The 15,476-nt window shown below is 36.3% G+C and overlaps 1 protein-coding gene across 21 annotated transcripts in view; it reads left to right on the top strand.

The window, feature by feature from the left end:
- KIF1B (kinesin family member 1B) overlaps positions 1 to 15,476 on the top strand; it is a 148,343-nt gene that overhangs the window by 35,111 nt on the left and 97,756 nt on the right. For 15 of the 21 annotated variants that reach the window (XM_089901520.1, XM_089901497.1, XM_089901479.1 and 12 more), the window contains 7 exons: positions 3,207 to 3,283; positions 4,027 to 4,206; positions 6,473 to 6,538; positions 10,076 to 10,254; positions 10,836 to 10,947; positions 14,292 to 14,369; positions 15,221 to 15,286. In XM_089901520.1, the coding sequence (XP_089757646.1) occupies positions 4,084 to 4,206; positions 6,473 to 6,538; positions 10,076 to 10,254; positions 10,836 to 10,947; positions 14,292 to 14,369; positions 15,221 to 15,286 (624 nt within the window). In that variant the 5' untranslated portion in view covers positions 3,207 to 3,283; positions 4,027 to 4,083. The other 6 variants (XM_089901491.1, XM_089901525.1, XM_089901508.1 and 3 more) reach the window with 6 other exon arrangements.

Raw genomic sequence — 15,476 nt, 5'->3', positions numbered from 1 at the left:
AAGTGAGATCACAGCTGTTATTCAGAAAGAAAAATCCTTTGGCACATATGAAAATATTAATTCATTGTCCATGCAAGTAATAGTGGAGTTCATGGGCTTCTGATGTGCTCAAGCGCTGTCATTAATATTTTATCCTTATAACAGTTTTTTTCCTTTGCAGAGTTTTGGAGTTTAAAAAAATTTTTGCTAGTAAATATTTAAAATAGTCAAGATAATACAATGTATATGTAAATATAAAGAATAATATAAAACAACTCTGTAACTGCCACCCATCCTAACATATAGAAATGACCCATACCTTCTGAGTCTTTCTGCTTACACCTTTCCCCCCCTAAGTCAGGTAACAAGAATATTGAATTTTGCATTTTTCCAAGGTGTCTCTAATATAAATATCTTTCATTTAGGAATTAAAATCTTTTAAATATTGTGGGTAAATTTCATCTTGTTTGACATAACTTATATAAATGGCTCTTTAAGGTTATATTTTGATTTACTTATTTATGTTAAAGATATTTTTGTTGCCTGGAGGCAGTTATTTAAAAGGCAGTTTGGTATAGTGTATACAGAAGTAGAAATATAATGTTGTACACATGAAAGTTATCTAACGTTATATACCAATGTTACTTCAATAAAAAAGAAAAAAGGTTGTATCTTTCTTATCTTTCTTTGTATATCTAACACTTAATACACAGCAAATGTGCCCCAAAAAAGTTTGTTAAATGAATTCATGCATCCATGTGCTGAGTGGAATGAATAATAGCTGGAAAGAAAAAAATAGATAAAAATAAAAAGCAGCTTGGTTTTGAAGATGGAAGTTAGGAAAATTTCTTAGTTTCAGAAGTTTCAAAGATCTGGGAGAAGGGTATATTGAGGAAGAGGAAAAGGATTTCGTGTGAATCAAGGAAGTTACTCACTGGCATAGTTTTTCTTTTCCTTTACTAGAGAAAAGGGAACAAAGGAGTAGTATCTGAAAACTTGCCCTTTCTTAAATCGTTCTTGGCAGAATTGGTACTACCAGTGAGTAGCTAAAGATTTAATGAAATGCGGCTTAAAAGTTTTATGACAGTGGATTTCCTAAAGGTTAGAAAGTGTTTATTTTAACCGTGGTTTCGAGTGATGAAGTCTACTTCAGAGGTCATACCCTATATATTGTTATTGTCCTCATTGCTGAGCCACTGAAACCTGGAATCTGGTTCACGAAGTATGACACTAATTTCTGTTTTCTTGGTAGAGTTTGTGTGTGCTCTTTCATCTTTTAGGAACTATAATTCTCATAGTTCCTAGTTTCAGATGTTGTAAGGAGAGTTCTGAGCAATGCCTGTGATACAGTTTGGGGGGGCAGTGGTCATAAATATGCATTTACATGCACATATGTATGCATATGCATAGAAATGCCTTACCGTGTTTGCCTTGGTGATCGCCGCATATAGGGAGTATTTAATTGTTGGGTGACTGGGCTCAGGAACTAGACTCTCCAAACTCACATCCTGAATTGCCACTAGCTAGCTCTGTAGCCTTGGGTAAGTTACTTAACCTCTTTTTGATGATTTATTTATAAAATGGGGATAATAAAACATCTGCCGTATTGAGTGGTTGGGAGGATTAAACAGGTTTGTGCACAGAAAGTACTTAGAGCTCAGAGTAAGTGCTCCATGGATGTTGGCTATTATTTAAATCTTGTAGGTAGTGCCTTTTGTTTAGAAGTGTACTTCTTTGCTTAGGCTACCATTTGTGTGTGGGGAGATGTTCTTTCTAGAACCATGTCTCCTTGTCACATGATTATGTGCTGTGTGAAGCCTTGTTAGTACTTTGTCAGCATTTGAGGTTGGAACATTAAGTGTGGCCATACCCCGTGGAATCCAGTGAGAGAGAGCTAAGCACCGTAGCAACTGTTGCTATTTGTATCCTGAGCAACAGCTGCCCGGGGCAGATTTATTTTTTAATCCTGATCTCAGATAGCTTGGGATGTGGCCCTGCCTTAGAGAAGTGGATTGGTTGGTCTGGGCTTTGAGGCGATTTCATGACCACATGTTACAATGATTCTATTCTGTGTGAAATATGAGGTGCTAAAGCTTTGTGTGTGTGAGGGAGGAAGAGAGGCCAAGCCTCAGCATTCAGTCAGTCCCTGAAGTATGTGACTGGGTTAATCACATGAGAAATCACTTTTTAAAAACAATTTTATTTATTTTTTGGCCATGTCGTGTGGCATGCGTGATCTTAGTTCCCCGACCAGGGGTCGAACCCGTGCCCCTGCGGTGGAAGCACGGAGTCCTAACCACTGGACTGCCAGGGAAGTCCCGAGAAATCACTTTTAATATGGACAGTGAGGCTTCATACTTTTCAGTCAGAAGTAATTTTACCGTTTATGACATTCTACAGATGATTTAGAGGTCTGTGTTTCTAGTGTATACATGCACACACATATACACACGTATATACATATATCTAGTAACTTACGTATTAGTTATTATCAATTGTGGATTTCACAAAAACTATCCTTCCAATGAATGCTTCATTAGTAAATGCTTTTCTTTTCTTTTTTTTTTTTTTTTGCGCTACGCGGGCCTCTCACTGCTGTGGCCTCTCCCGTTGCGGAGCACAGGCTCCGGACGCGCAGGCTCAGCGGCCATGGCTCACGGGCCCAGCCGCTCCGCGGCATGTGGATCTTCCCGGACCGGGGCACGAACCCGTGTCCCCCGCATCGGCAGGCGGACTCTCAACCACTGCGCCACCAGGGAAGCCCCTAAATGCTTTTCTTAAGTAGATGATAGGATCTTTAAAAAGTGTTTGTTTTAAATAGTGGTTGGATTAATTCAGTAATTTTCTAATTTTTATTTCTGATATATTGAAATATTTCAAGCCTTATGAAGCACCTTGAAATAGTAACATGGTCCATTTCCAAATTTTGTCTGCTAACTTACCTAGGATTCAGTCACAAGACATTTACTGAGCACCTACTATGTTCCAAGCTCTGTTGTAAATTCTGGTGACATCTAGTGAATGTTGTTGGTCTGATTCTTTTCAAGTTCTCTATATAGATCCTACCTATTAAAAATGTGATTATTTTTGTTTTTCAATTGCCCAATTCAGATTCAGTGGTATGAATTTACTGATTTGGATGTTTTGAGTTTACAGTATAACATCATGCTGAACTAAAAAACATTTAACTGAGTCACTTATAAAATCAAAACATTTTTATCCTCTAGGTATTATTAACCCAAAGAACCCAAAGGAAGCTCCAAAGTCCTTCAGCTTTGACTACTCCTACTGGTCTCACACCTCGGTGAGTGTACCCATGGTGCAGCGTGGTAGAACAGTGTGGGTTTTAAACCTTTTGAAAGAGCCTGCAGGTCCACAGGGAAAGCAAAGATTACCAACATCTAGGGAAATGAAGAGTAAGACCCTTTGCAATATCCCCTTACTGATTATAGGATCCCAAATCTTGCTGGCTTCTAGGGATTGTTCCTAAACTAGAGTTTGCTTCTGCATCTCTTTGTTATGCATTTTTGTTCTTTTTTTCCTATTTTGTGTTAGAGTAGGAGATGTTTTAAACTATTGCAAAGCCTAATTGCCAAGGGAAGAGCCTGTGAAAGGGGATGGAAAACATTCTTCACTGAAAGCTGTGTTTATTGAGAAATAGCCACACCACCTGGAGCGAATTAAAAGAAATATTTTTGTATGTGGACTTGATCTTTGATCTTTCAGCCCCATTTTCCACTTAAAATTTTCTTGGAGCTCCCTGTGAATGGAAGAGTAATACTTTCAAGGTTATGTAAAATGAAATGTAATCATGTCAGATAATTTCATGTAGGTATTTTTATGTATGGCTGGCCTGGATGTCTCTAATAGTGCCTCTGTGTGTGTGCATTTAATGGGAAAAATAAACTATATGTAGGGGGGACTTAAAAATATATTTTAGGTGATTATTCTGATTTCAAACACTTTTATTTATTATAGAAGTAATCAAATAAGCATAGGAAACAATATGAATAAAATGCCATTTATTTTTCCTTTTAATCCTTACAGCCCGAAGATCCCTGTTTTGCATCTCAAAACCGTGTGTACAATGATATTGGAAAGGAAATGCTCTTACATGCCTTTGAAGGATATAATGTCTGTATTTTTGCCTATGGGCAGACTGGTGCTGGGAAGTCTTATACAATGATGGGTAAACAAGAAGAAAGCCAGGCTGGCATCATTCCACAGGTAAAAAACAAAAAAACAAGAATGAAAAACCTCTGTTCATTATTACTCTTAGTCCTCAATTGCATTAACAATTATTTCTATTAGCAAACATTTATTCAGGGACTATTGTATGCGAGGCACAAAGATAAATCTCTTTCCCTGAGAGGAGCTAACAGTCTGATGGAAAAGACTGATATGTATTCATGTCTGTTTTTAAAGGTGGGAAAGTTGACTTTTTGTAAAGGTTTTGCTGTATATCCAATGCCATGTTACTTTATCTTTTGAACAATGTTATCAGCTTCTTTAAAAAGTGATAGTATGTGTCAGGCTCTGTTCTGAATCCTGGGGACACCTCGTGAGTTGTTGTTGGTCTGATTTTTTTCCCCAAGTTCGTATATAGATCACCTCTTAAGAATATGTTTATTTTTGTTTTTTGATTGCCTTATTTGATTGCCTTTCCTTTTATCTTGTTAAATTAATTCTATCACTTAAAGCTTGAACAGTCTGAGGTTTTTTTCTTTTTTAAGAGCAGTTAGTCTTTTGATTCTGTATTGTTTGGGGATGGAGAAAAGTCGTGACACAGGTACATTTAAGAAGAACTTCTTTTGCTAGTAACAGGAACATGGTTTGCTTTTATTAATGATATTTGGGATTAATTTTAAAGTGTTCTTTTACTATAGGCCTAGTGTGGCCATTGCTGTATTCTGAAAATAAAATATATAAGGGAGCAATGTCTACTTTTTTGAATGGATTATTGGATTATAATTTTAAATTCAGCTATATAATTGAAATGCTTATTATTAATAAAGATTAGGACATTTTCAGAAAAAAATGAACATACTAGCATGCACGCACACACACACACACACACACACACACACTCAAATACATTTTTTAAAATTGTGGCTGTGCCAGGTCTTAGTTGTGGCACGCAAGGATCTTAAGCTGCGGCATGCGGACTTCTTATTTGCGTTATGCATGCGGATCTAGTTCCCCAATCAGGGATTGAACCCAGGCCCCCTGCATTGGGAGCACGGAGTCTCACTCCCTGGACCACCAGGGAAGTCCCTATTTTGTTTTTTAACGTAAAAGGTAATGTCTGTATTAAGACATATATTTGGGAATTGTCCTTCTTTGTGTATAGTAATGGTAATAATTATAATACTAATTAGAGGAAACATTAAATGTAGCACTCATAATGTGCCAAGCACAGGTCTAAGTCTTTGCTTTTACTACTATGTATTAACTTCTTTGACAATAAAATAATTGTTTGTAGATATAGCAAGTAATATTAAATAGTCCTTCTATTTCCTTTAATTTATTTGTTATTGGAATTCTTGTATAGTTACATATGTATCTCTTTTCTGGTAGAATTTTTGAATATTTTGTTTTAATGTCAAAGCATGAATTTTTAAGAAGACTTATGTTTTAGAAACTGCTACTTAAAATCCATCTTAAATTCTATTTAGACTTCTAGAGATTCATGAACATATAGTTCATTTTTCAAAAGTGTATTGATTGCCTTAATACTAAATATATAGCAAACGAAAATTCAGTGGATTTTTCTTAATTATTCTTATTCAAAACATCACATATTTTAAATAAATTCAAAGGATAGGGAGAGTGAAATTTTATAATTTTCCTGATCTAGAAAAATTGTTTTCTATTAGAAATGTCACTGTGTAATGGAACAGCCTCTCATAAAAGGGATTGGAATCTTAAGGCAGAGGTAAAGGGGAAAAATTTATAGAGTCAAAATTATTCTCAAAACTACCTTTATTTATTACTCTTTTCAAATAGTGTATATTCTCTCTATGCATATATGTATGAATTTACAATGTATATAGTAACAGAACATATAATACAATTTATGTCATGATAAATAAGTGTGCAAAATACAGTTTAATAGTAGTTTTACTCCTACAATTATAATACTGATAGTTGAGTCACAGTTAATTCTAGTATAATATGAAGAGTTGAATTCACATGAAGTAAAATCAATGACATAACAATAGAAGAGACATAATCCCTTCTCTTCCCCTATATGTGGCTTTGTTTCTAAGGAAACATTATTGAGGTGATACTGTTGAGGGACAATAGGGATTAGATGAGAAGAATGTATTAAAAACTTTCCTTTTATTTCATTCAAAGCATTTACCTTTGATGTTGATGCCATTAATAATTAGAGAAAAAAAGAGAAAGGGGATCTCGCTAATCCCTTTAGCACGCATGGGTAATGTAGTACTTCTGATTTATGCTCTTCGTGCCTCTCATTCTGTTTCTACAGTTATGTGAAGAACTATTTGAGAAAATCAATGACAACTGTAACGAAGAAATGTCTTACTCTGTAGAGGTGCGTAAAACTGTGGATTAAAAACAGAGTCCTCTGTGCTCCATTCCCTCAAATGCTACTTTTAAATGGTTCCTAATTATGCCTGAGCTATAGATCACTTAACCATTGCCCCAATTCTGTACTTTGAGGCTATTTCTAAGTTTTGGTTATAATGAAGAATGTTGCAATTAAATCCTTGTTCATAAGTTTGTGGCTTTATTTTCAGTTATTTCCTTCTTATGTATGTTGGTTGTCAGATGGTACATTTGAATTGCCAAATGGCCTTTTGAAAGGCTATACCAATTTTCTATTCCATCAGGAGGGTGTAAGCACCCACTGTGTCCTCGTCAACGTTTAGTAATTTTATTTTTTAATCTTTGCCAATTTAATAAGGGAAATTTTCTCACTCTTAAAATTAGAATTTCTTTGATTAGCAGTGTGATTGAACATCTTGTGAATTATGTATATGCCTGTTTACATTTTGGGATTGCAATGTTTTTGTTATTCATTTGCATGAACTCTTCCCCCTTTAATATTATTAATAATGACTTTTGACAGGCATAAGTTTTTAAAATATATGTAATCAAATCTCTTCTCCTCTTCTCCCCTTTGTAATTGTTTACAATCTTGGAAAGTTATTCTCCATTCAGTGTATATACCCTAGTTCTTTTGAGAAGAGGTCTGTAGAATTACATTATATATGTTAGTTTATTTGATAAACATTTCCACTTTTTTGTACAAGTGCTTTATGAAGCTGTTGTTTTACACATCCCCATTTTTGGTATTCAGTTTCATAGTAGCTGAAGTTATTAAAACATTCTGTTAACATGAGCTTGTTGTTTTGAGAAATCAGTCTGTTTTTTAAGTGACTTCTAGATTTTAAAAAATGTATATGTTGTGACTTTCTATAGGTCTTATGCAATTCTTAGTTGATCCACTTAGCTGCTTTGGGTTTTTTCTTTACCTTTAAAGTGTTGTATAAATTTCAAAGAATTCTGCCTGGTAACTGTGATGCACCAAAAGGGGAATGTGCTGCTCTAAAAATACGTTTTGTTAAAATGAATTCTCTGAATAGCTTGTCTCATCCTATAACTATTCTTTTTTGAATATTAAATGTATAACAAATGAAAATCAGTAGATCTTTATTAATCATTCTTATTAAAATATCATAAATTTTAAATAAATTCAAAGGATAGGGAGAGTGACAATGTGATTGAAGTTTTTGAGCTTATAGGTAATAAAAGAAGCTGCCATTTTCTTTCATATTATTCAGAGTTCACAGGCTTATTTGGAGTGCACAGTGTATCCCTAATCCCAATGTGAACAACAACTTTGTTGTTCTTCACATTGGTGGGACCTCTACCTCCTCTCCTGCCTCTCTCCCTTATTTACTCTGCTGCAGCCACACTGGCCTTCTTTTTTCTTTTTTGCTGTTTCTGGAATACACCAGGAACATTCCTACCTCAGTGCCTTTTCATTTACATTTCTTTTGGCCTGAAATTTTCTTTCCTGGATGTCTTTTTTTTTTTTTTTTTCTTTTTAATATTTATTTATTTAGTTGCGCCAGGTCTTAGTTGGGACAGGCAGACTCCTTAGTTTCAGCAAGCAGGCTCCTTAGCTGTGGCATGCGTGTGGGATCTTGTTCCCTGACCAGGGATTGAACCTGGGCCCCCTGCATTGGGATTTCAGAGTCTTTGCCACCAGGGAAGTCCCAGCTTTTTGACTAAGTTTTCACCTCCAAGTCTTTTGCTCAAATCATACCCTCTCAATGAGGCTTGCCATGACCACCTTATTTAATTTTGCAACTTGCCCTCTACCCCAGCACTCCTGACCTCTCTTGCTCTGTTCTTTTTTTTTTTTATAGTATTCGTCACTTCTAACCTACTTTATAATATTTTACTTATTTTTTATATTTGTTGTTTATTTTCAGTATCCCTTTTAGAATCATAAGCTCATTAGGGCAGGGATCCTTATTTACTGATGTATGCCAAGTGCCTATAAAGTGCCTAGAAGCTGATGGTGCTCAGGGAATTGAATTTGCCAAGTGGGGTCTATGATGGTTGGTTCAGAAGTAGTGATGTCTTTAGATGGATTTGCATATTAGAGAGTAAGTAACAGAGTACATCAACCTTACTCAGGTTATTTGAGTCCTCTTAGTACCATGCCTGTGTGAAAAGGGACAGCAAGTTTTCCAAGAAAATATAGTATCTTCCTGGGATTCAGGATTGTATGTACAAGTTTTAAGTACACGAGAATGATTAAAGTTGCCATTTCAATTTCTCATCTAGGATAACCTGCTTTAAGAAAGAATATTTGTTGTCCTGTTGTTTTATTCTTGTAATAGATCAATTATCTTTTGAGGGTTTTCAGTATTTTAAAAACTGATTTTAAAATACAGTATAAATATAGTCAGAGCAGATTGAAAGAGAATGGAATGGAGATACAGTTTTATTTCAGATATTCTGAAAATGTTTCTCTAGAAATTTAAACTTGAAGAATGCAGGAGTTACATTGTATGCTTGAACAACTCAGTGACACAGAAGTGTTTTATTCCTAGGGAAGCATTGTGATGAGGCTTACTGTGGTGAATTTTTCCCACTTCAGAGCCTTGGTTGCTTAGAGATCTGATCTTGTAGATCCTTCAGAGCCAGACTCTTGAGTGAAGCTCATCTGACTGATGTTAGGAAACCACCATGTTGGTTTGTTACTTTCCCATGAGGAATAAATATTACCCTGACCAGAACACTCACATTAGCAAGACTGGTATATTATCCTCCTGTGGGCAGACCTCTATTGGAACCCTGTTGTTTTTTTTGGTGAGTATGGAACTGGAGAGGAGTTGATTAGACAAATTAAATGTTCAGTTGCTTCAGATGAAGAAATGATAGTCTAATACACCCCTTTCCATGATAGGAATGTTCTTGCTGATGGGACAAAAATTCCTGACGTGTACTGTCTGTGGCTTCCCCTTTCCCCAGGGGACTTGGATAGGTCCTCCCAAACAATCAGCTTCCACACTAACCAACGCTTACCCCTTCTGATAGATATATGTTTGGTCACAATGTGGCCAGACTTAAAGTATGAGTCGCAGATCTCTTTTGTCTAACCTGCTCTGGAATATTGATGCTGTTCCTTGGTTTTAACACTAATAGAAATCTTGTTTCCAAGCTTTTGGAGTAACCTCATTGTAATCCCCAATTATTGACAACAGCATGCATTAAAAAAACCCAAAACACTAATAACTGATAAGTTACTACTAAAAATGATATTTTTTCTGCCTAAGACAAGTAGCAGCTATTGTGTGCTGAGAGAGCCTGTTTACCCCCTTTTCTTTCCTGAGAAAGTCAGAAGGCTGGTTCTAACCTGCTCAGTTATATCTATGTTACTGGTAATAGAATAAAAGGGACTGGAATTGGTATTTCATGTTGTAAAGGTTACTGATCTCTAATTGTAGAGCTTTTAATAAAAGGTGAAAAGATAAAAAGATTTTAAAATCTTTTTAATGTATAGGATTTCTTTTTCCAAGTCCTCTAAATCACTTTAATAATATGTTCCTAGGTGAGCTACATGGAAATTTACTGTGAAAGAGTACGAGACTTGCTGAATCCAAAAAACAAGGGTAACTTGCGTGTGCGTGAACATCCACTTCTTGGCCCATATGTGGAGGATCTGTCAAAGTTGGCAGTAACTTCCTACACAGACATTGCTGACCTCATGGATGCTGGGAACAAAGCCAGGTATGGTAGGAAATAGACTGATGACTGAGGTCTTTGGTATATTTTGAGGCCTTTTGTTCCTGGTTAAGGATTTGAGACCACATTTATAACTATGAAAGTTGCTTTCGCTGTGGAGTCCTCGGATCCTTTGGCTATGCTAGAGAAGCAGGGTCCTCAACATATTTGGTATCCTTCTCATCCAAACAATGCACTGCTGAAACACGTTAGAACTTTAAGTTTTACTATTAGGTTTTCATCAAGTTGTGGTAAAATGTTGGTTATCACATGCCTATGGTAGTAATTGATTCCAGAATAACTGAGCACCTAATAAAGAATAAAAATCAAATGCCTTGGTGATTTCTAAAGGTATAGCTGGAGTATGAAGAATGATTCTGATGGGGTGCCTTTGGAGTTGGCAGGTAACTTGATAAGTTCACAGATAAGGTATATTGAGAGCAATTTTGTGTAAGTGACAGTCTTGTAATCTGAATAAGTTTAAAGCTGTCGCTTGTGATTGTTATGCTTATAATTTGAAGGCTATTGTCATTTTAACATTCATCTAAGAATTCCATTGTCATGTGGTCACATTTATGTTTTTTTAGGACAGTGGCAGCTACCAACATGAATGAAACAAGTAGCCGTTCCCACGCTGTGTTTACCATTGTTTTCACCCAGAAGAAACATGATACTGAAACCAACCTCTCCACTGAGAAGGTAGGAGAACTTCAGTGTCTGGGCTTGAGTTGTGTGGAATGGGGATTTTCAGAAGTCCCTCCTGCTACCTTCTGATTTTGTGGAAGGGAAGAAAGTTCCCTTTTACTTAATGAAGGGTATTTTATACTTTCCACTAGTCATTTTTATTCCACTCTAAACCAGTTTTGAGCATGGGTTCTTGAGTGAAATTGCAAGATAGAAAATAAGGTTAAGAAAAAACAATCCAAGACTTTTGAGTCTCAAAAACTGCTCTATGCAATAGAGTTAAGCAGTTCTGTGGGGAAGAAGATCCTTCCTTTTCTTCTTGACTAGAATCTCTTAATTACCTTGTTAACTTCTCTGGTATGTGTATTTTACTTTTTTGAGCTCTGATAATGTTACTGTGGAATTAAACTGTTTAAGCAAACAGTTAAGCAGACAATATGTATTTTATTCTTGGGAAAAAAATAACTGCACAGTATTTCTGATGTTCGTCAAATACCTGTGCTTGTTAGTTTCTCATTTTCTACAGTGGTTGGTTAAATTTAGTAGACTTCGGGATTAAACTGCTTGCTTTAGATCTTAGCTCTGCCATTTTTCTGCAGTGTTATGTTGGGCAAGTTAGTCTTTGTGCCTCAGTTTCTCTAACCTCATAGGATTGGTGAAGAGGAGTAAATATTAATATAGGGTAAGTGCATCTACTAGTGCCTGGCACAGAGTAGCCACTCAATAAATGTTAATTTTATTGTTATTACTATTAATAATAGACTTACGTTGATTTCTACTCTGCCTACATTCCTAAGTAGCACGCAGCTGGATTTTTAAATCTGAAGTTAGATTTATTGTCCTGGCTGTTATAAAAGATCTTGCCTTATAAACTGAGTACTTTGTGATGCTGATATCACTAAAAACTAAAATCAGCTTTTAGTTGGTGACTTGTTTGTTCATTTTAGCTGAAGATTATTTTTCAAAATACACTCTTCATATAGGTGATCAAATAACTTGACACTGCCTAGCCAGAGGTTCTATATTAATGTCATTTAGTAGTCAGTATTTGTCTGAATGGCACCAAGGAACATGCTATGTGAAAGAATTTTTTCTTTTCTTCCCTGATGTTAAATCTACAAAAATAATGACATTAACCCATAACCATAGCTTCCTTGATAATCTGTTTTGGATACTTTTCTGTAAACTTTCCTGAAGCTTTAAAAATTTTTTTTAAACAACTTTATCGAGGTGTTATTGAAGTGCGACAAACAACACATATTTAGAGTATGAAATTGGGTCACATATATATACAGTAGTCCCACCCTTTATCTGCTGGAGATAACATTCCAAGACCCGCAGTGAATGCCTGGAACTGCAGATAGTATCAAAACCTTATACATACTGTTTGTTCCCATACATTTATATTTAGGATAGAGTTTAATTTATAAATTAGGCACAGTAAGAGATTAATGACAATAATAAAATAGAACAGTTACAATAATATACTGTGATATTGATATGTGAATGTAGTCTCTCTCACTCTCAGAATATCTTATCGTACAAATCTAGTGCCTTTTCCATCTTAACTAAGCAGTTATCACACACTGTGGCCATAACTTTTGCAGCCTGAAGTGCAACAGCAAAACTAGCATGAATTTCTTTTTCCCTCTTCACAATTTCATGAATAGAAGATTCATTGTTACCGTAGATATGAGCAACCTCAGCATACACTTAAAGGAAGCACTTTACGGCTTCTCTTTGGTATATCCGAATTACCAGCATTACTACTCTTGCGCTTTGGGGCCATTATTAAGTAAAATGAGGGTCACTTGAACACCAGCACTGTGATACCACAACAGTTGGTCTGGTAACTGAGCCAGCTACTAAGTGACTAAGGACGTGGATATGCTGGACAAAGGGATGATCACATCCCAGGCATGGACTGGGATAGAGCGAGATTTTATCATGCTGCTTAGAATGACACACAATTTAAAACCTGTGAATTGTTCATTTCTGGAATTTTCCATTTAATATTTTCTGACTGCCGTTGACCATAGGTAACTGAAACTGTGGAAAGTGAAACGGTGGATAAGGGGGGACTACCTGTACACCTGTAAAACCAGTACCACAATTCAGATAATGAAAATTTCTATTACTGCCAAAAGTTGCCTTATGCCCCTTCGTAATCTCTTCCACTCTCATCCTCAGGCAATCCCTGATTTGATTTCTGTCACTGTAGATTAGTTAACACTCTCCAGAATTTTGTATAAATAGAATCATATAGTACGTACTGTTTTCTGCCAGCTTCTTTCAGCTTAGCATAATGATCTAGAGATTCATCTGTATTGTTGTGTGTATCCATAGTTCACTCATTTTCATTGCTGATCAGTATTCCATTGTATAGATAGATCACAGTTTGCGCATTACCTCATCTATTGATGGTCATTTAAATGAACAGTTTTTGGTCATTACAGATGAAGATGCCATGAACATTTGTATACAGGTCTTTGTGTGCATACTTGTTTTTTGTTTCTCTTGGTAAATACCTAGGAGTAGGGGACTTCCCTGGTGGTCCAGTGGTTAAGAATCCACGCTTCTACTGCAGGGGGTGCGGGTTCAATCCCTGGTCGGTGAACTAAGATCCTGTATGCCACACGGTGTGGCCGAAAAGAAAAAGAACTTAAAAAAAAAGAATAAAAAACAGCAACAAAAGATACCTAGGAGTAGGATGGTTGAGTCTTACTGTAGGTGTACATTTCGTTTCTTAAGAATCTGCCAAACTGCTTTCAAAAGTGATTGTAAAATTTTACATTCCCATCAGCAGTATGTGAGAGTTCCAGTTGTTAGAAGCTTCATTTTTAATATGCCATTTAATGGGTTAATGAGTTTTATACATTTTTATGGCATATCATTTTAAAATGTGTTTATCCTAAAATTACTTCTTTTAAACCAAGATAATTGACACGAAATTTTTTTGCATGCTCCTTATTTTTTTTATTTTTTATTTTTTTGCGGTATGCAGGCCTCTCACTGTTGTGGCCTCTCCCGTTGCGGAGCACGGGCTCCGGACGCGCAGGCTCAGCGGCCATGGCTCACGGGCCCAGCCACTCCGCGGCATGTGGGACCCTCCCGGACCGGGGCACGAACCCGTGTCCCCTGCATCGGCAGGCAGACTCTCAATCACTGTGCCACCAGGGAAGCCCCTGCATGCTCTTTAAATTGACTACAGTATGTTTGTCTTCTTATGCCACGTATGAGGTCTAATTAATATTTTTAGTGTTCTCTATGACTTAATCTTTTAATTTCTTGCCTCTAAATGTTTTCTACTTCTACCTTGCTTATTTTTTAATTGCCCCAGTGTTATTGTTCTTTACCAGGTCAGTAAAATCAGCTTGGTGGATCTAGCGGGAAGTGAACGAGCTGATTCAACTGGTGCCAAAGGGACTCGATTAAAGGTATTTATCTTACCAAAGAAATAGCCTAGTCAATAAATGTTCTTTGGGAATTCCCTGGTGGTCCAGTGGTTAGGACTCCTTGCTTTCACTGCTGAGGGCACGGGTTCAATTCCTGGTCGGGGAATTAAGGTCCCGTAAGCTGTGCAGCGCGGCCAAAAAAAAAAAGATTCTATAACACAGGTCAGCAAACTATGGCCAGTAGGCCAAATCCGGCCCACTGCCTGTTTTTGTAAATAAAATTTTATTGGGACACAGCTACATCTATTTGTGTATTGTCTGTGGCTGCTTTCGTGCTATAGTGACAGGGTTGAGAAGCTGCAGCAGAGACCACATGGCCCACAAAACATTTTACAGAAAAAATTTCCTGTCTTCTGATCTGTAACTTCAATGCAAAGATACGTTACATGATAATAGTTAAGGTGGATTTCATGGTCAAGGTGAAAATTGAATTGTATTTTGAGGAACAGTCAGGATTTGGTTAGATGGAAGTAAGGGACAGTAATGGGAAAAGAATACACAAGATCTAGATGTGAGAACAAGCATGGAGTTTTCTAGAGATATGTTTTCTAGGATAAACTCATGTCATTGAGTTGTTGGAAGAAGGCTACATCTGTAAGTTTTTGGAGCATAGACATCTTGACGATACTTCAGGACTGTGAGTTAGGCATGTGGTCCTGGCATGTCAACAAGTGGAGAGGAGTAAAGATTGAGGGTTAAAGGAGGTTTTTAGAACTTGTGGTCATAAATAAACAAATAATGCTAGCATATGGTTAATTGTATTTTATGTGTTATATATGATGTGGCAATAGTAGAAATTATCATAATTCTTTTATGTTTGGTGTTGATTTCAGGAAGGAGCAAATATTAATAAGTCTCTTACAACTCTGGGTAAAGTCATTTCAGCCTTGGCAGAGGTGGTAAGTGTTATACTTCATTGCATGAGAAAATTTGTTCAACACATGTACTTGACGATATTTTATGGTGGCTTATGAAGAATGTTCTCTTGGTCCTTTTATATAATCTTGCCTTTCTCCTTTTAAAGCTTTTCAGATAAGATACTGGGTATAACACACTTTGACTTTGTACTGAAAATAAAAGTGATTAAGG

The sequence above is a fragment of the Delphinapterus leucas genome, chromosome 1 (genome assembly GCF_059928025.1).
Source record: "Delphinapterus leucas isolate spDelLeu-1000000601 "Yukka" chromosome 1, BTC_Dleu_Yukka2, whole genome shotgun sequence".
Taxonomy (NCBI): domain Eukaryota; kingdom Metazoa; phylum Chordata; class Mammalia; order Artiodactyla; family Monodontidae; genus Delphinapterus; species Delphinapterus leucas.
This window is presented reverse-complemented; position numbering and strand designations above follow the sequence as displayed.